This window comes from Perna viridis, chromosome 11 (genome assembly GCF_037379345.1).
Source record: "Perna viridis isolate PV_CMFRI_1.1 ecotype Kerala chromosome 11, ASM3737934v1, whole genome shotgun sequence".
Classification (NCBI taxonomy): domain Eukaryota; kingdom Metazoa; phylum Mollusca; class Bivalvia; order Mytilida; family Mytilidae; genus Perna; species Perna viridis.
Genome location: NC_142455.1, coordinates 31627584 through 31649687, shown reverse-complemented (window position 1 = coordinate 31649687; position 22104 = coordinate 31627584). Strand labels below are relative to the sequence as shown.

Genomic DNA, 22104 nt, shown 5'->3' with positions numbered 1-22104 from the left:
CGTGCTCTAAAAAAGTTGTCCAATCAATATCAATATCCCATCGCCAAATTATCTGGTAACAATTGTTGTATTTGCACCAATTGTTTGGTCGTATACTGAGTTAACTACTGTTTAGACTGTGTTCACAACACAAACTTACACTGGAACTCTTATGTCCACATTGAAGCAGGCTTTTGATAAGCCATGAAATTTAGTTTCCTGTACCAAGTCATGAAAATATTGACTTTTGTCCTTGATTTTCCCAGTTTATGTATTATTTGATATATCAATAATGAGTTCAGTAATTTTGTTATTACCTTTACTTTCGTATTAAAACTTTTAAAACTGATAAAGAAAGTGCATTTTACTACAAGTGTTTAGGCGTTAATTCGTTGTGAAATGATACTTCAATACTAAGCGATTAATGAAAAATCATTGCAAAATATATTGGCATATACTACAAAAAATAGACTGCTACCAAAACAACAAACTTGAATAACGTATTTTACAAACATTTTTAATCATCGTACTTTGTTATACTTCATCATCATTATTGAAATATAAAGTTAGAATGTTTTGTCAAACTACTGCTATAAATTAAGTTACAGATCTCCTGGTGGAGGAGGGAGTGCATCTGATCCAGGGGGTTTATTAGCTCCATTCCCATCTCCTTCTGCTTCACCCTTTTTCTTTTTTTTTGCTGCTTTCTTTTTCTTCAGTTCTTTTTTCTTCTTTTCTTCTTCAGCTTTTTTCGCCTCAGCAGCTTTTTTCTTTTTGTAACTGAAATATCCACAACCGTAAGTAATACATTTCTTGCACATGTACCAACAAATAATGGTCATGTATACCGGAAATTGATTCTGATATAACATGTTAATGACCTTTTCTTAAACAATAATAAGTAGTGACCTTATATTCTTTTGTCGGCGGAAGAAGGATTACAGTAAAGAAAGCTTAAGTAATTCACAGTTTCAATATCATGATAGCGGTTTTTTTTTCTCTGAACAATCACATCGGCATTCTAATGAGCTAGAGGGTATACGGCTATGTCATATGTCAATGGAATGATAGAAAGATAAATTAATGTAGAAGTGATAAACAGTAAAGGTTTCTGCATTAATAAGAGGAGAGGTCAAAGATCAATCGATCGTGATGGTTTATATAACTTACAATACAAAGCCCCCGGCAGCAACTCCAATCAATAATAAAATGACTGCAACGATGACCACACCACCTGATCCGCCTTCTTCGGGCTTTTCTACTGGCTCTATTTTTACATCATCGTTGTCATCTGCTTTATTTTCATCATCGTTGTCATCTGCTTTATTTTTAATATCTTTGTCATCTGGTTCATTACCAATATTATCATCACTGTTATCTTCTTCGTGAAGATCATCAGGTAAGTTTGGATTATTACCTGCGGAGGAACAGAAATTTATGATCATCACTAGCGGAAAGGAAGTTACGATCATTAAAGTTCTTATAAAATCCATTGGAGGACAATTTCAGGTTGAGTTTTTATTGTGCGTGATAACAAACAAAAATGTTTTATCCTGGATTGAGCGCCACAAATCGCAAAACAATTTATTCGTCTGAGACCATTCTTGACTTCTAAAGATCATTAAAATTGGTAAAAAACATTTAAAAATTTTCTCAGACGTAATTTTCAAAGTTATGTGGCGCTGGGCCCTGGACATCGAAAAACATATATTAGTATATTAGAAAAGTAACCATGGAACAGAAGTTTTCAATTGTTCAGTACCAGTCCACATAATATTCAGACGCTGCCAAAGGTAGAATGATTCATTGTGAAGACAAACCTACCAAACAAACGATGCTTTTTTTAATATATGATATACTTTCACATAATAATAAATATTCCTGCATTCAGTACTGCACTTTTTAGAAAATTATACATTCATCTACCACTAAAACCAGCAACAATAAACCAAATCAAGAACGATAACTCTTGCAAAGTGCCAATTTCATGTACAATCTATATATTTTTTATCTCAAAAACGCAGCAACCAAATGAAAAACTAAAACTGGTTATATGTGACCAGTAAATGTTTCTGAACAAGAAATAAAACTGAATTCAGTGGGTTTTTGAAATGCATGAATCACCTTTTGTCTAATTTTCAGAAAGACTGCTACTTAAATATGATCATGTAGTAAATAAATGTTTAGCCTGTGAAACATTATCTATTGAGTTTTAAAGTTTATTTTTATCCCACAAATATCATTATTTTCTTTTCAGAAAAAATGATAGAGACATGTTATCTGTTCGTATATTAACGCAAACTATTGTTCCGACCCAGTCGGTATAGAGTTAACTTTGACATCACGTGACACCTATATACTAAACCATGGCTACGTAAATGATGGAGCATACAAACTCGCGTTTCATTGGACAAAAGTGATAGCAACCGTGAATTTCAAGGCTCCATCAGGGGTATTTGTGTATGGAATATTTTCATATGTATACATTGAATTATGAATAATCTTTCATATATTTTGACAACATATCATTACCATAATTATGACTTTTTTGTATTTTCTCATTAAAGTATACAACAAATCGACAAAAAATACTGCGTCAGCAGTGGGATGATTTAAATACGTAAGAAAGCCATGGCCTTAACATGAACATTTATATGATACAGAGACTTTCTACTTACACAATGTAGTGAACCGAATAAAAAAGGTTGCACACGATAAGGGAAACAAGACGTCAAACGAGAAAAAAAAAAAAAAAAAAACACTAGCAATATTAACTCCTACAAAAACCCGGAGTGACACCATGCTCTCCGGACGGTTAAGCATGTTCCGCTCTGCCAGCGGCACCCGCCATGTTACAAGTGAATATAATCCGGTAGTAATCTAGCAACAATAATTAAGCTATCCGACACGTGTAACCCACAATTCACACTACGGCGAAATCATTTATTTCTACTAAGTATCATGATGTAAATGTAGCCAATAACTTGAAAGTAGTAGTGGAGGCATATCCGAAGTTGACAAGATTAAGGTAACGAAAAATCACCATAAAACGCCATTATTAATTAAAACCAACGGAATTTGATCTTGAATTTGATATCTCAAAGTAAAAAAAAATATGCGATAAAAACTAAAAAAGGCCAAAAAAATTTACTTGAAGATTTCAAAAGACGTAAAATGTATATCTCTCTGAACGCACTAACACGATAGCACAAAGTTTCCAAATAGATAAAATGAGTTTACAAACAGTCAGTGAAAATAATATGGGGTATGCATTGCCTAAATCAGCGAGCGCCATGAGTTTTACTATACATGCACCAACTGTGCGAGACTCGTAAAAATAATAAACGACATTACATAGAGGGGGGTCAACCCTGATCAATTTTTTTGCTTCGCAAGTGCAATATTTTTATTTATATTAAACAGCAAGCAAAATCAATAATTCTATCTGAAAATCTGTCTTGTTAATCAAAGGGGGGGTTAAATAAATGAATAACTTGAACAATTTTTTCCCCAAAATTCCAACCCCATACCCCCTTTCCCTTCGCCCTCAAATTGGTCAATAACTTTATAGCACTTCACAATAGTCTACATTTTTTATCCCTTAAGGACATCTCTAGCAATATCCATTTCAGTTTTGGCCTGTCAGATCAATCTGTACAGATAACGGAAATATTACAGTTCTCCACGGATGGTGGGAATATTTTACACATATCATGTGACGTAAAGAAAATGCAGACCTATCTCAGAAAAGCTATGCTTCGATTTTGATAATACAATCGGAGTTATATATTTCCAAGGCGGGTTAGGTTCTTGACAACAGCAACAGTACTCCAGCAATGCTAGAGGTTGTCTGACAAGCTATTTTCTGACTTGGTGCCATCCTAACCTCTAGCATCTGACATGTTGAAAGCCACCGCAAATGTTAATTAGGTAAACATGTGTTTTAAATACTTTATGTCTTTTATTTACATAAAGGAAGTTTAACCTACCGGAAATAGAACGATAAAAATCCTAAATATTTGTTAAATACCTAGAAAACATTTGTAATGAAGACAGTTGTCAAAATGACCAGCAATTTTGAATTAGGTCACTAATTTTACGGAATACAATATATTTCTGACAAAACGAACTTCAAGTTGGTAAAGGCAATTCGTTGGTTAATTTTCTATGTTCGTTTCGCAAATTTTAAAATCCGTAATTTTATCAACCGGAATTACACACTCAAAAAGCTAAAAACCGAATATGACGTTCATTTTAACTGCTTTTACAAAGGATTTCCAGGATTGCTGTATTTTCTCATCTGGTAGGTTATTGTTTTTCTTTAGTTTAGTCACCTTCTTTCGTGTAATGGTAAAGAAACTGTATAAAACGTTTTAAATGGAAAATAGTTTACTACAATTCTGCCGATTTCAAGCAACGGCGGAACCAGCATTATGCAATATGGCGCTCGGAAGTAAGAGGTTGGGGTATGGAGGAACGGAATTCCAACCTCTTACATTTTAGGAGTACAGCAACAGTGGAACAGCGGAGTACACCTTAGCACGTACGTACACATCCACATGTTTTTAAAAACATAACATTCACTTCTTTAAATAAGTAAAAAAAAATAGAAAAAGACTTGAAAACTATCAGAAAAGATGAATTTATTTTTACTGAAACGTAATCTTCACCTATATTTTTTTATTTGTTTGATTGAAGGGAATGATGAATTTTCTCCGTAAGGACAGTCATTTTTTGTTACTTCCGGGACATGACTTTTTTTTCGTTAGTATATTGGGGAACCTTAGGGGAAATGAGCTATTTAAAAAATATACTGAAACGTATTTTTCTTTAAATTTGAATATTAGAACGTATATAAGTAAATAAAATAACGCCATATTTGCTCAGCCAATCAAAAGACAGAAGTCATTGGTGACACGGGGTTATATTTGAGAGAAACTTACCCGGGGTTCCAGGTTACGCGTAAATTTCGCATTATTTCGTAAGTTTCGCGCTATTAGGTGTTATTTTCCTGTTATAGGACGAAAGAAATTTTTATCAGTCTACGAAAATGAGCTCAATGGGCTTCCGTAACATTTAATGCGAGGTCGATCGTAAAAAAATCGTATGGTACTTTTTTGGAATTCGAAGTATTATGAAGATCAATGTTGTTTTGAAAATTACTGTACAGTCGAATAAGCTTCTGCTATTATGAACAAAATTCATTTACATGCAGAAAGAAATGTTTGGTGAAGCCTTTTATCACAATTTTTATTGGTTTTATATTGCGTAAAATTGGCATGAACTACCGGTCTAAGTATATCTTGGTTAATCCTTTTTGAATATTTATCGCTGTATACATCTTAAGATTTATTTCAAGTACATATATGTGAATATAGCTACAATTCACGAGCATTTATTTTCTCCGTTTCGTTTTGCATTTTACAGTTTCGTTTCGCAATTTATAGATTTCGTTTCGTTCAAATTGTTTCGTTTCATTTCGTTTCGATTTTGTTTTGCATTTTATAGGTACATGATGTCCAGCTATTTCATAAAAAGTACGGTTTTTGATCTGTAGCAATGAAGCAAGCACATGTATACCCTTATATTTTTTGAAATTCTAAATAAAAGGATGGCAAGAATATATAGACGAAATATTAAGAGATTTTCAATTGATAATGTTTTTCTACATGCAAATTTATTCGCATTAAAGCGAAAGTTATGGCCACTTCCTCTATCAACTGCCGTGTATATGTCAATCATCCTAAGAGGAAACTCACATTAAAAGCTACTGCAAAAATCTAGATGTAACTATCCTTTGCCGTTTTGAAATAATAATGGGACTTTCTATACTTTCTATACCATAATATGCAACTGTTTTTTTTTTTAAGAAAAATGTCCAAAATTAGAACATGAATATCTCGAAAGCCAAGTCATGAAAGTATATTTTCCTTTGGATGATTGAGAAGAGCATGTTGGAATTGACTTCACCACAAATTTTCAGAAAAAAAACAATTGTCAATATTTTCTGTATCTTTTCCCTGAAAAACTAGGATACTCGGTTCTCTTTTTTTCTAAACATTTTTTTTTTTTTTGTTAAGCTTATTTTTTTTGTGTTTGTTGTTTTTGCTTGTCGATTCAGATGTTAGACGGTGTTGCTTTATATAACTGTGATTGTTCCAGGTCAATAATAGACTAAAATTCTGTGAACAATACCGGTTACTTACATCTTAATTTTCCATCCACGTCTAACTCCAGTCTAGTCTGTTGAAGCACCAATTTGCCTGGTTTACCTTTAACAGGCATATGAGCGAAAAGGGTACACTTGTATATCCCATCTTGTTTATCACAATCATCACCTTTAACTATCACACTCATTCCACCAAAACCTCCTACAGTAATCATATAGGTCTAATGTTTTAATATGAGTATTGTGTAGTTTTTGATAGTAGGATAACTTTCAATCCGTTATAGAAGGGAAATATTTTTATAAGAACTTGAACCATATCAAATTTACAGTCATTTTAAGGATAAATACTACCCTTTACTCAAATGAAATGAGAAAATTTCTGAAAAATAAAATTTCAAGTTTACTTGTGAAGCTAATAATGATTACATCAAGTATCGGGGGTTTTAATCTTGTAGGAAGTATAATATCAATTGATTAATTGGTATATGTAATCCTTTGATTGGCGAAGAAAAAGCAGATAATTTCTTATTGTTTTTTTTTTGTTTTGTTTTTTTTTTTTGGGGGGGGGGGTTAATTCGTGACTTGAGATTTATGTAAAAATAATGTGTCAAAATATTTGTATGTTTTATACACGTCAATAAATTGTGAATAATTTTAGGCAATTCAAAATTAAATTCCAAAATTACACACGGTTCATCGGTCACAAAAATTCCACTGATTATTTTAAAATGGCATCTTAATATGCCCTCAATTTTCATTCGCTTTGTTGGCAAATAATTTCTTTTTATTCTTTTACAGTATGAAGTAAGGTTTTGTTCCAACTTGATAGAAATAACCCATTTTCCTGCAATTGAAAGCATTAAAAAGTCCAATTAAAAAAGTCAATAAAATATCATATTTAATTTTGAATTAACCTTGTATCTTGGCTTTACAGATGTAAAAAAATTGCATGGCCGCTTTAATTGTCGAAAAGTAACATAATGTGTTCATGATCCTTAATTTGCGTAGGTTCACGATCAAGCTGCAATACTTGACATATATTATTGATACGTTCATTTTCTGTGGGATGGGGTGCATTGATTGAATATCTAAGGTGTGCGAATCAAACCAAAAAACATAATTGAAACGTGATATGTGTTTCAAACAAATGGTAACATGTTTAGGACCACTATGGACAATCTTCTAATTTTGCAAATTAAAACTCACGAACTGTATATTTTGCCCAATCCAAGTGAAAAAATATGCCTTTCATGGTTAGAACCGTATAGAAAACATTTGTTTTCCAATCAATTTTTAATGAACGATTAACAAATACATGTACTTACATTTTAATTGAAAACAAACGAAATTTTTCCTGTGTATATGCTAGAAAGGATCCTTATTAAATGTCATCTGAGGATTTTATATCACATTTGTTGTCATTTTTTCCACATGACCAATATTTCTGTGATTTTTAGTACATTAATATTATTGAAAAACGTTAGGTCAGTCAGATTTTTTCCGCACCCTTGACAGCTATACCATATTTAACAGCTGACATGCAATCAAGACGTCAGGTAGAAGTTAAAAGAGGTCAGACTTTTTTTTATAGTGTAAGCAAAAAGCGGTAGGTAGGGTAGGGTAGCAGGAAACAGCCATATACGTTTTTTGCTATACGTTTTTTTTTACTTACAGCTATACTTACGTTCTGGAGCGCGTGTTTTTACACCTTTTGCTACTTCCAATTCCCCAATTTTCTTTTTCCATCCTAAATCCTCATTCCAATGAATTTGCCCCTTTCTGTCAATAGCAACAAGATATTTATATCGTCTTGATTTCTTTGTTTTTACTTCAATCTCGATGCCTTCATATTTATAAGCCTCTGCAGCCATTGTATTTGTATCTTTACAAATTAGTTCCCGAGCTAATCTTTCCCCTGGCACTTCAATCTGCCGATATTCGAAATGTAGATAGTCTCTAGCTACAATAAAAACACAATTATTATTTTTTTTTATTTATTTATGATGGTTAAATTTGACAGTAGCGGTCAAGATGAAATAAATATGATAGATTAGTGGAGGCTATCAAATCAATAAAGAAATGCTGTCCTTGGTTTAAACGTGTCCAGGTCAGTAGTATATTCGTCATTTCAAAGCATTTGTAAGCACCTTACTTGTGCCGAGTGATCAGGGGATACGTTTATTATTGTTCGAGGAAATATTTGGTTGCAGTTCTTGACGTATTTATTTTTAATAAACAAAGATGTTTATAAGAGGACGATGGGATTTGAAAAGCGATTAAAAAAAGGAGACGACGGCAATATTTATGCACCTTGCCAACCAAATGACAGTCAAACCATTCGCTCAGTTACTAGAAGAGTGTTTTCCCATAGGGTTTCAATTGTAACTTTTAGAAAGTATATCGTTTGAAGAATGTATTGAGGTCAACAGTCGTATACAGGTTCAAAACACTGGCCTCTATCATGGTCCCATAAGCAACGATCTTTGAAAGTTGGACAATCAGATATACGCCCTACCTGTTCATATGTCTGTGTTGTAGAAAACATTAAACTGAGTTGACTAAATAATTAACTCTTAATCTTATTGAAAATTGAGGAATAATGAGTTGTTAAGGTTTGATATTGGAAATCGTCTCTGTAGTACATTAACTTTTGAGGTGGGAATGTGTAGCTATTGTTTCCTCTCGCAGGCAGCAGATTTAAATTTTAGCTCCACTAGTGGAGTACTATTTTAGCTCAGTTGGTAAGCGTCCGCTTAGATTGCCTCTGGCAGCCATCTTGTTTGATCAACCAAAATCAAATCATGCGTAGACATCTTTATTCTATCAACATTTTTATCCAATTTAGTTACCAATGGTCTAATATAAGCAAAACTGTAAACCAAGTGTGTTTCAGTGTAAGATTTCAATGGCAACTTTGAGTGGCCGCAGCAACCCGCTAAGCCAATTAAGTCCTACACAAAGTGGAACTTTTGTAGATAGAATATATGTAGTCAAAACCCTGTTAAGTTACAAAACGTTGGCACCTGTGTTTTCAGAGAATCTAGGCCATTGTCTCTGGTAGCCATACTATTTAATCAAACGGAACTAAGAGTGTATCGTTCAATTGCTAGTACCACCTTTGTAAAGACAGTAGGTTTAGTTTAAATCGTTTGATTGGTTTTGCGTCCAGCAAAGAAATTGGTTAAAATGATGATGACGGCGGAAGAGTTTGGTCCAGGTGAGCTAAAAATGAGTCCTCATGTGTACATGTAGACCATAAAAATTCCTATTGTTGAAATGCATTCCTCGAGATTCAAATAAAAATTAACCAAATATGAGAAAACATTTTTCATGTTGGTTAGACTAAATGTATTACTAACTATATAAACTGTGAGCATTGATCCCTTCTCGTCCATCCGGAAAAAAACTACATGTAAGTCTTTGTTTAACTTTGCGATGCCCTGACCAAAACTGAAAATTTCAGTATCTAATGAAAATTTTGTAAAAGTCCCATAAAATTCTATCCAGTGATGTAGGAGAAGATACGGATAGGAAATGATGGTTAGCCTATATAAAAAAATAACAAAGACCATATTTTGCTGCGCGAAAACTACAAATTGATTTGGAAAATGTAAAACAGGAATCATACAATGGGGATATGGCAATGCATATGTGATAAGGAGTCGTAAAAATCCGTTCAGTGGTGTAAGAGTTGCAAGTAAGAGATATGTGTCTTACTTATATATTAAAGGCAAAGTCGTCTGTTTCCTATGGAAAACCTAACAAAATATTATGATCAGAATCTTAAACAGGAGGTACACGTGTCATAGATATTTAAAGGTGCTAGAATATGAAAGAATCGGGCAAAATGAATCATGCTAAAAAAAAGCACACAAATCTGGCATTGTGGGCATATTGTCTATTTAAGGTGAATTAACAGTTTTCTCGTCTGGTAAGTGTCAGAGAATGCAACAGAATGATCAGGAAAGCGAGTTATCTCCCTTCGGTGATAACATTGCAATGCATGTCATAACATTTATACCATGATCACTGACAATTAAAAAAGCTTTAAATGCCATTTGTGCATTTAAGAATTGTGAGAATTTCATCCAATTTCATTCAATGTTGTAAGAAGAGTAACGGATAAGAAAAGTTTGTCATCTGTGCAAAGGACAGGGAAGGACGAATACTTCTACCGCTATTTGTACATATCAACACTTTATAAGTGGAAGTATGACAAAAGCAGTAAGTATATAGAGACGTCACTATTTCTGTTTTATATACAAATTTTCAGCCTCAACCGAAGACAAAGTCAATCCGTTGTTAGCTTAAACATATTTTATTGTCAAAACATCGGGAATGGGATCAGACACAAGTTATCCAACTTAAACACCTTCTCCCTTAAACATGATACATTATACATAACAAGACAATAATATACATTTAACAAAATACAGGATTTCACAGTGAGGTTAACTTGTAATGTTAAAGAAAGAAGAAAAAGGGAAAAATAACAAAAGGAAAAATGAATGAGATGTAATAAAATAAAACAAAACAAAAACTCACACTTTATAGAAACAGTGTTAATATATAAAAAGTAATAATAACCCAGTTTACTTTCCTCGGTCCTTCTATTACAAGGAAAATAGGATGTAGTCACTAAATGAGGAAACGTAAGAGACTTTGATCAATTTGTGTACACACTTAAAAATTGCACAATTTATTCCATATTTTGACATAATTTTTACTTATATTATCAAATAGAACAGTATTGATATGAATTGGGACATTCGAGTCTTGCAAGTTCTGAAATAAAGTGGCCCGTTTATTAATGTGTTATTACAATATAGATAATAATCGGGAAAAAATCCGTTGTTGGCACCACAAAAGAAAGAAAATACATTACAACTCCGACGAAAGACTTGTCAATCCATCGGAAAAACAACTCTACTGACAAGTTCCCAAGCAACTAGAATCTAAACAAACAACAAAAATATTGCATAATAATAAAAACAATACTACAATACCTTTCCATCTCAATTACTTCGGAGTTTTTGGGTGCAAAATAGGGGCTATGACTGTCTTTTGTTGACCGGGGCATCTTCCCATCCACGTACCCTCAGAAACCGGTAAATGTTTTTCGATAAAACTTTCAAATAGTTTTCACCAAATGATTGATGAGGGCATTCTTTTTTTCCGTATGAATTACTAATGGATTTTCATGATGCAAAACTTAGTCATTCGTAGACCGAGGGGTCTGTAATTCGTCCACTTCTAAACGTGATCCACCATCCTAAAACTGCAAAATGGACTTTGATGAGATTTATTCCTTGCCACATAATGCCATCCTTGGTGGAAAATTGAAACTAATATGTCGTCTTGAAAATGCGCTGTATACTTAATTACATACATGTAAATGTAAACTAAAAAAAACACCGTTATACTAAGCTCAAGAAAGAAAACCCCTCTCTTAACCTAAGAAACCTTTTGGTCAAAATGATATCACAGTTATCAAATACTAAATGATGTGGGACAAAAACTAACGGAAAATGACACTTATACAAGTATGAAGCCTCTATCAAAATAACAAGTGGCTAAGTGATAAGTCATTGCAGGGACAGATGTTGGCTTTAAAAAGTAGTTACAGAGAAAGATGTTGACAATGATAAATTAAAGCAGGGAAACTGTTGGCTATGATAAGTCATTGCAGGGAAAGATGTTGGCTATGATAAGTCATTGCAGGGAAAGATGTTGGCTATGATAAGTCATTGCAGGGAAACTGTTGGCTATGATAAGTCATTGCAGGGAAACTGTTGGCTATGATAAGTCATTGCAGGGAAACTGTTGGCTATGATAAGTCATTGCAGGGAAAGATGTTGGCTATGATAATTAGTTACAGAGAAAGATGTTGGCTATGGTAATAAGTAGTGACAGAGAAAGATGTAGGCTATAATAAGTAGTTACAGAGAAAGATATTGGCTATGATATTAAGTCGTTGCAGAAGGAGATGTTAACGATGATGGGCAGTTACAAAAAAAGATCTTGGCTTTAATAAGTCGTTGCAATAAAAGATTTTGGCTATGATATTAAGAAGTTGCAGAGAAAGATGTTGGCTATGATAAGTAGTTACAAAGAAATATGTTGCCTATGATATTAAGTCGTTGCAGAGGAAAATGTTAACTATTATACGCAGTTATAGAAAAAGATGTTGGCCATCATAAGTAGTTGCAGAGAAAGATGTTGGCTAGAATAAGTCATTGCAGAGAAAAATGTTGGCCATAATGAGTAGTTGCAGAGAAAGATGTTGGCTATGATAAGTTGATGCAGGGAAAGATGTTGGCTATGATAAGTGGTAACAGAGAAAACTGTTGGCTATGATAACTAGTTGTGGAGAAAGATGTTGACTATGACAAGTAGTTACAGAGAAAGTGGTTGACTATGATAAGTAGTTACAGAAAAAGTGGTTGATTATGATAAGTAGTTACAGAGAAAGTGGTTGGCTATGATAAGTAGTTACAGAGAAAGATGTTAGCTATGATATGCTGTTACAGAGAAAGATGTTGACTGTAACAAGTCGTTGCAGAGAAAGATATTGGCCATAATAAGTCGTTACAGAGGAGGATGTTGGCTAGAATAAGTCGTAGCAGAGAAAATGTTGGCCATAATGAGTAGTTGCAGAGAACGGTGTTGACCATAATGAGTATTGGCTATGATAAGTAACTGCAGAGAAGATGTTGACTATGACAAGTAGTTACAGAGAAAGATGTTGGCTATGATAAGTAGTTACAGAGAAAGTAGTTGACTATGACAAGTAGTTACAGAGAAAGATGTTGGCTATGATAAGTAGTTACAGAGAAAGTTGTTGGCTATGATAAGTCGTTGCAGAGAAAGCGGTAATGTAAGTTCTTCAATCAAACCATATTTGGTTGTCTAATAATTTAAAAAGCCTTATAATCTAGGCATTTGATGTCGTTCGAGTATGAAGTTCAAACTCCCAATAAGGCATACCTATGGTGTATCCATCAGCACCTTTCCTCGTTTGTCTACCCCGGACTTGACTTTTTATGAGCAACTCGGCGGGTGTTTCTAGAAAAACAGAGGACGCTTACCCTACTGATGCACCTGGTCCATGCTCCCAGTTTTTAGTGGAGTCCGAGTCGCTCATTTACTTTTGTTACTTTGTATGTATGATTTTAGTTACTTTATGTTCTTTGTTGTGTATGTCTGTTTTCCATGTCCCTGGATTACATTCTTTTGATTACCGCTATAACCTTAGTTCCCTTGATTACTCTTACATAAGAATTCTGTTAAGATATAAATAGTAGTTAGTATTCATATATATCGTCAAAATATAAAGTTGTAAATCGAGAAGTTAATGTCGCCGAATCCGTAAACTGAATGCAATAAAATGGTACACATATAATCCTTTATTGCCATCAAAATATCAGTAGGCTGAGGAAAGTAGTTGCAGATGAAATGTTTTACACAAAAAAAAACGGAAATAAATATGGACGACTAGACGGAAGATCGTGCGGACGGACAACATGATCACTGTATACCTCTCACTTCCAAAGCTGAGTAGTTCCGCTGTAGAGATTGACAGTACTGATCACGTTGTTTTAACTTCTTACCTGACTCTTCAGGGGTTAGGTAGTTTTCCGACTTCTGTTTCCAAGTAATAAGGGTATCTGCAAACTATATTACTATTGATTAGTAAGTTAACGGTTAAATCAAGTTATCGCAAACGGCCATGAATGTATAAAAGTTGACAGTTTTAATACTCAATACTCCGAAAGCTTTTCGATGTAAACTGTCCGTACCAAATGCAAGTCGATTCCAATAGTACGTCATTACTTGCCATCATTACTTTGGAAGGTCATTATTCAGGAAACTAGTCGGTCATTACGATATTTTATCGATAGCAATGAATTATCGAATGTTCGCTATGTAAAAAGTCGATATTTTATGAGTGAATTATCGAATATTTTTACACAGGGAACATTCGATAACTCATTGCTATCGATATAATAAATAGCTTTTATTGTTGTAATGTTTTTTGTTCGTTTTGTGTTTGGATTGAACTCGTTAATTTCACAAAATATAAAATTCATGCTGAAAATAGGAGTTAATTATAGGGAAAACCTAAATAATAAACAGGATAACCAATTGGTTATTGTGAATAACTAAAATGTAATTACTCGTGCCGAGAACGTTTGAAGATTTAACTAGTGCGCGGAACGAGTTCTGCTCACTCGTTCAATCTACGTGCTCTTCGGCACTTCCAATTAATTATCATTATTACAAATATTCCATCTTTATTCTTCTTGCGGCTCGATTACGGAAAGTTATACCACAGTCCAAATACTTTCGCGGACGTCCTGACTACCTGTGTTGTAGAAAGAGTAATCGAGGGAACCAAGGTTATAGCGGTAATCAAAAGAATGTAATCCAGCGACAAAGACCATACATGGAAAACAGACATACACAACAAAGAACATAAAAAAACTAAAATCATACATACAAAGTAACAACAGTAAATGAGCAACTCGGACTCCACTAAAAACTGGGAGCATGGATCGGGTGCACCGGTAGGGTAAGCGTCCTCTGCTTTTCTAGAAACACCCGCCGAGTTGCTCATAAAAAGTCAAGTCCGGGGTAGACAAACGAGGAAAGGAAAACTATGACCCGTTGAATAAATCAGTTTTCATAGTGCTGATGGATACACCATAACGATCCACGAGTTCATGATGACGACCATAAAACTTCTGTAGTGATGACTTCAATCTTGTAGCAACATAACCCTGTTCAAGAAGCCTATTTGTTAGAGTTCTAGCGCGATACAAAAAGTCTGCGTAGTTTCGGCAAGCTCTGGCATAACGTATTAGTTGTGATATGAACACTCAATACGCAGGAGCCGAATGGATGTTGCCACAGATGAAAGGAATGTTGACAATTCTGAATGAAAAGTCATCACGTTTGTCGTAAAGTTTGGTCAATAGTTTTCCTTTACCATCGATTTCTAAGTGTAGGTCAAGATATGAGGCTGACTTCATAGCGTCTATAGTATCCTTTATCTCAAGTTCTTTTGGGTAGATGCGATGTACCAAATCCCCGAAAGTAGGATTGTTCAGAGATAATACGTCATCCATACAGCGTAAAACTGAGATTGAAGGATCTAGCCAAACCATATTCTTTCTTTCTGATCAGATCAGCTATAAAGTCAGCCTCATAAAAGAAAGAATAGGTCAGCAAGTAAAGGAGCACAATTTGTTCCCATTGGAATGCCGACCGCTTGTTGAAAAACACGTCCACCACACTGGACAAATATGTTGTCGATTAAAAATTCCAGCATTTTGTAAACATCTTCCTCTGTATATTTGGAAGATGATTTGGAATTATTTCTTACAAAGTATGAGGAATCTCTACCAAGAACTATATATTTGTATCTAGGTGTACCATCTTTTTTGGAAAAACAACGATGTATAATGTTTTTAAGTCGGGATTTTAACTAAGTATGGGGAATAGAAGTATACAGTGTTGAAAAATCATAGGTTTTTATGCTATTATATTCAGATAATAGTCTTGAACTGATTGTCTCCAAAAAGATCTTTCGAATTTTTTCAAGATATACAGTTGGCCAGAGCCGAATCGGCTTATAACTAGCCTGCCATCGCTCTATACATGTATTTGAGTGAGGTATATCATGCTCTTTCGTTATAACTATATAGCTTACCGAACCCGAGGATCGTCGTACTCTGTTTTCAAAGGTTTCTGGCTTCTCTTGGATTCCCGCGCCAGCTTCATCAGCATGCAAGGTCTTTCCTAGACATTCCTTCCATATTACCAAGCAAATGCAGTAAACAAATACTGTAAAACAATATATGCATAGAAATAAAAAAAAATGTTTTTATGGCACGCCATGGATTTATTATTTCACAAAACACTTTTTAAAAGATTCAATTGAATTTCTAATATTAAAAAACTTTTTTGAATATTAGAAATTGATTTTCTAATATTAGAAAAAGGATTTGTCGTATTCAATGACGATTTTTTAATATTAGAAAATCATTTTGTAATATTAAAAAATGTGACTGATTTTGTAATATTACAAATTCATTTTCTAATATTACAAATTCAATTTGTAATATTACAAAATGTATAATATTTATAATATTACTAAATCAGGAATTTGCAATATTAGAAAATGAATTTGTAATATTAGAAAATAAGTGTTTTCTAATATTAAAAACATATTTTTTTTAAATATTACAAATTCATTTTATAATATTACAAATTAGATTTCTAATATCACAAAACATTTTTAATATTAAAAATTCAATTGAATTTCCAACATTAAAAACGATTTTTTAATATAAGAAATTGATTTTCTAATATTAGAAAATGGATTTGTGTATTCTGTTAAGATTTTTAAATATTAGAAAATCATTTTGTAATATTAAAAAATGTGACTGGTTTTCTAATATTACAAATTAATTTTCTAGTATAATAAATTCATTTTATAATATTACAAATTCATTTTCTAATATTACAAATTCAATTTGTAATATTACAAAATGTGTGATATTTTATAATATTACTAAATCAATTTTTGTAATATTAGAAAATGAATTTTTAATATTACAAATCTTTTTTTCTAATATTAAAAATCTTTTTCTAATATTAAAAAAAATGATTTTGTAATTATATTAGAAATTCATTTTCTGATATAACAAAATATTGATATTTGTCCACTTTGGCTTGCCATAGGTTTTCATTATCTTCTGTGGTAACCATTTTGGGTATCAGGAAATGACATTTAACAATTTTGATGACTTAACACCAAAACATATTAAAAACAGAATATCAAAAGAGTATTTAAGGGAACAAAGATTCCAGCGGAAGTCAAAAGAATGTAATGCAGGGACAAAGACCAGACATGGAAAACAGACGCTCACAACTAAGCACATGAAATAACGAAAATTATACATACAAAGTAACAAAGGCAAATGAGCAACTCGGACTCTGCTAAAAACTGGGAGTATGGACTAGGTGCACCGGTATGGTAAGCGTCCTCTGCTTTTCTTGAAAGACATGGTGAGTTGCTCATCAAAAGTCAAGTCTAGGGTAGACGATAGAGGAAAGAAAACGATGACACGTTTAACAAATAAGTTCTCATGGCGTAGGTGGATACACCATAACGATCCACGAGTTCATGATGACGACCATAAAACTTCTGTAGTGACTTCAATCCTGTAGCGATTGATTGATTGATTGTTGGGGTTTAATGCCCGAGCAGCAATATTTCAGCTATATTCAGGCGATGAACATGAAATGATGATGATGATGAAATGAAAAAGGGATGGGACACAAGGATAATAGGGTCGATAAATTTTGATTGCCACAAGAAAAAGGGGGGATGGATAGGATCGGGCAATTTAGCCTCATGTGGCGGAGCGCAAAGGTTCCTACTCGTATCGAATACCACAGAAGGGTTCTTTAACGTGCAAGGAACGTTGCATCTTTCCCAACACGGTGCATCACTATGGTTTAAGGTCAGGTTTTCAGTATTGTAGATTGACAACCCCAGCATGTAACACGCTAGGGCTATCCCATTCCACCGCCTGGGGCACACATCCCAGTTGCTCTGTGGGCAGAGCGCCTAGCCCCCGGTTAGGTTTCTGACCACTATTTAGTCGCCTCTTACGACAAGCTTAGCGCTGCTGTAGGCCTATTCTTTTGACACCCGGACTTGCACAGGGCATCCTGTACCGATGTAACCCTGTTCCAGAAGCATTCTTTCAGTTTCTAGCCTACCCACTCTTTCGAAGATCACACGCCAAACTATAATATGAATTTACAAAATGATGATAATAAATTTAAACAAGTTGATAATGAAAACCAAAGATGTATACATTTTAAAACTTTTTTTACATATGATTATTTGGTGTAGGTTATGATTAGAAGATAGGGATGAGGTCTGGTTCTGTGACCAGCGCCTTGAATCCCTCTTCATTGATAAGGTCTGGTTCTGTGACCAGCGCCTTGAATCCCTCTTCATGGATAAGGTCTAGTTCTGTGATCAGCGCCTTGAATCACTCTACAGAGATAAGGTCTAGTTCTGTGACCAGTGCCTTGAATCCCTCTACAGGGATAAGGTCTGGTTCTGTGACCAGTGCCTTGAATCCCTCTACTGTATTGGCTGAAGTGTACCGCATTGGTAGTTTATTTCATAGTGTAATTGTGTGGGGGAAAGAACGAGTATTTGTAGCAGTCTTTTGGTGTCTGAATGTACTTATAGTTGTATGGAATACTGTGTCTTGTTCTACTGTCTAATGGAATGATAAATTTGATGTTGATAATGCTACAATATTATGAATATTCTTTTTATAAAAGAAAACCAATCCATATCTTAAACGTATGATTTGTTAGAGGATATCAATTTAAAGTTGAAAGCATATCTGTGAGAAAACAGTTTGAAGAACTTGAAACACGGTAGATATCCTTCTAAGACTTGTTCAGGGACATACTGCTAGCACAAGTTACCACACTTATAGTGTGTGTTGCTGGTACATATAAACCATCCTAAAACCTTTGTCAAATTTGTCAAATTGTGAAAAAAACATATTCTTCCTTAAACCTCACGCAGACTAAAAAACTGGGTTTAATTTAAACAAGCCTCTGAACGGGATAGTGATCACGATGCAGAGCGTAATGTATAGTATCAAACCCCCTATCAGCATTTCAACCAATCATTCAACAGCTGGTTTTCTCTCAAACAGCAATCAGCCGCTTGTAAATACAAGTGAAACACCTATCATCACGGTGTGCTCTCTAACTTTTGCACATATTCGGTAAATTTCTAAGCGTTTTTTTTTCATGTTGAGAGTGTTTGATGTCTGTCAGTAAGCTACTGCAACGAATATTTTTTTTTCCAAATAATACATGCTTCCAGTTTTGTTTTGTTTTGTTTTGTTTTTGTTTGTTTGTTTTTACATTAAAAAATCTTTATTGAATATAGTGCTTTACTGTTATACTTTTAAAACATGCTATGGCAATTTATTAAAAAGAAATAATGTTTTATATGGATCATTATTGTTGTTTATGTTTAATGCATATGTAATTTTCATAGACCAAGCTACCGTCAATTTTCCCTCCATTAATATTCTAATTACCCAGAGTGATAATCAGTTGCATATTATACTAAAAATACATGTTTTTTTTTAATAAATACAATACTGGTGAAAATATGAGGTAAACTAGCATCATTTACCATTCTGGATCAGCTTATACCTAATATTTAAAACAATATAACGATACTATGTATGGTGAATTATGTCAAAGAGACAACAACCTCAGCAGTCAAAGGCCACTCATTGTTCTTCAGTGAAGGACGAGGAAAGCCTCAAACTAAAAGGCAGGCTGCACCTGGCCCCACAACACCATCATACACAGGTACATCGAAAGTCAAGTAAAGTAAAAATAAACTAAATGTGAAAAAAACAAGCATACAGCGCCAGATACACCAGACTTGGGATAGGCGCAAAAACTGCCATGGGGTTAAAGTACTTTTGCGTGATCACAACCACCCCCTTTAAAATCTGGCCACTGTACAAAAAAATATTACACAAATTAAACATATCTAACTATCAGTTCAAAAAGGTCTGAGCCCCTTGTTACAATGGAAATAAAGAAACTGAATATAAATTACATGAATGTATAAATTGAGGACTAGTAGCACTTAACTAACAAGCCAGCTCCAGACCAGTTTGAACCTCCAAAAAGTCATGTCAGAATCGTATGTAAAGTCAATTCCAATTCTTCCCATGCGGGGTTGAAACACGGTCCATCCTAAGTCATACAATAAGGACATAACTCGTGTCATACCGACAACTGTGTCTGTTTTAATTTCTATGTAAAGACCCTGTGAGCGAATCAGTGTTAATACCAAAAAAATATCCTTAATGATTTGACAACAATGTCATAACTATATCTAAAATGACCCTATTCAACGGTTCTGTCAACTTATAGGGTGAGTATCAAGCATTCCATATCACCGTGAAACAAAGGTAAAGAGATACAGCACGTATTAATCATGTACATCTGTATTTGAGAATGAATTCCTTGTATCAGTAAAAAAATTGTGAATGTTTTTACCAACTTGTGATATCGAAAACCTTGATGTAGTAATTTCTCGTAATAGTCTATTTTTGTTTCCTCTCTTATTGAACTTTTTTAATTTAGAAATTAACTTTCTTCCTTTTGTGTTCTGAAATATAATACATCTTATTAATTGAAAAGCCAGGATTGTTAGAAAAAAGTTAAAACTATAATATTCTTCATCGGAAAACTTGTAATAAAAAAAAGATGCTTAAATGTTCTTTTAAACTTCATGTTACATATATAGATATATACATATACACACACTCGGTTTATTTAAGGCACTGAAGAAGGTCATTTGTTGACAGAAAATTTTGCCCATTATATATTTTATTATAGTGTGTTAACATCTTTATCGGTATCGTTGTACAATCCTTTAGACTTATATAATTATTTTTGTTTGTGCTGCATCGTCATGACTGGACGAACCGATACCCATTAAGTTTGCTGGTTAGCAGATTCCTTTAGACTATATACATACAAATGTCTCAGAATGTGACGACTCTATTCACTACACTGCTCCATCGGATCAAGTTGATACAGGGAAGATATGTAAACGTATAAAAAGGTCTGAAAAATTCCCAACGATGTTAGAACTCTCAAATTTGCGATGCAAATTTTTCGTCGTTCCCTCCGCGGGACTCGAACTCGTACCGCTGTGACATCTATGGCAACACCGCCTGCACGAAGTCCAGCGCCCTAGACCACTCGGCCAGCTGGCAAGTACGATTTCGAGTCCCGCGGAGGGAACGACCAAAAATTTGCATCGCAAATTTGACAGTTCTAACATCGTTGGGAATTTATCAGACCTTTATATATATATATACGTCATGCTCCGAGTTTTTTTTCTCGTTTTTTGTTTTGTTTTTTGTGTGTGTGTGTGTGTCACTGTGTGTGTATTTTCTCTAGTCTTTATCCTTTGACTATATGCTGTTGATTCCCGCTCGAATCTTGGTTCCCATGATTGCGCTTGCCTTGTATACTGAATCTCATTACAAATATAAGCAATCTTCTCCAAATGTTAAAAAAATGAGCAGAGGTCTATTAATGTCTTTTCCTTCTCTTTAACAGTAACTCGGTTTTATTTTGTGACAAGTTAAGATATTTACTACTATATTTTGTACAATATACATAACTATAAATAAGACAAAAGTTTCCAATCCGTCTCTATTATGCATCTTGCAGTCTGAAAGCTCGTATGTTTACCTTTTGTTACTGATGCAGCCATTTTCTTTCATCACTCTGAAATTGTTTTTTCATCAATCCGAAGGGGTATAACTCTTGATTTAGGTGCACAATTTCCGTTGCATTCGAAAAAAATAGGAAAAACCTTGTACACCGGTTCCGATCTATTTCTGAACATACAGATTTAGAACTTACATAGATTCCCGCGGTCAAAACAAATCTAGTCAATGCAACTTAATATTGTTCATCAGTTCTACAGGCACCCACCAAGTTACTATTACCACGTAAGGGGTTGGAATTCCGTTCCTCCATACCCCAACGCACCAAGTCAGAAAATAGCTTGCCAGACAACTTCTAGCATTGCTGGAGTAGGTTACTCATTGACACACGTGTATAGCTAACAGAAATTTACAATATATGAAACTGTTTTTTTTTTTTTTTTGTTTTTTTTTTTTTTTTTTTAGATAAAATAATATAATGGCTAAAAACCACTAATTCCACTTTCCATAGGCTTCTATGCTAATTTCACAATATTCAATGGCTTCTCTGGACTTTACCTTAACTTTAACCTGTAGAGAGGACTATATATCAGCATGATTCTACATATGTCAGCTCACAATCCTCAGAATGGCATG

The 22104-nt window shown here is 33.9% G+C and overlaps 1 protein-coding gene across 1 annotated transcript; it reads right to left on the bottom strand.

Annotated features, from left to right (window-relative positions):
• Positions 1–400: 400 nt before the first annotated feature.
• LOC148603733 (uncharacterized) lies at positions 401–21643 on the bottom strand. The gene is made up of 7 exons (XM_088552447.1): positions 21491–21643; positions 15861–15994; positions 13759–13822; positions 7833–8108; positions 6186–6350; positions 1150–1396; positions 401–759 (listed from the first exon to the last, which is right to left on the bottom strand). Exons 1-7 carry the CDS (start codon positions 21510–21512, stop codon positions 582–584), a joined length of 1086 nt encoding a protein of 361 aa, XP_088408573.1. The 5' UTR covers positions 21513–21643; the 3' UTR covers positions 401–581.
• Between the last annotated feature and the right edge of the window lie 461 nt (positions 21644–22104).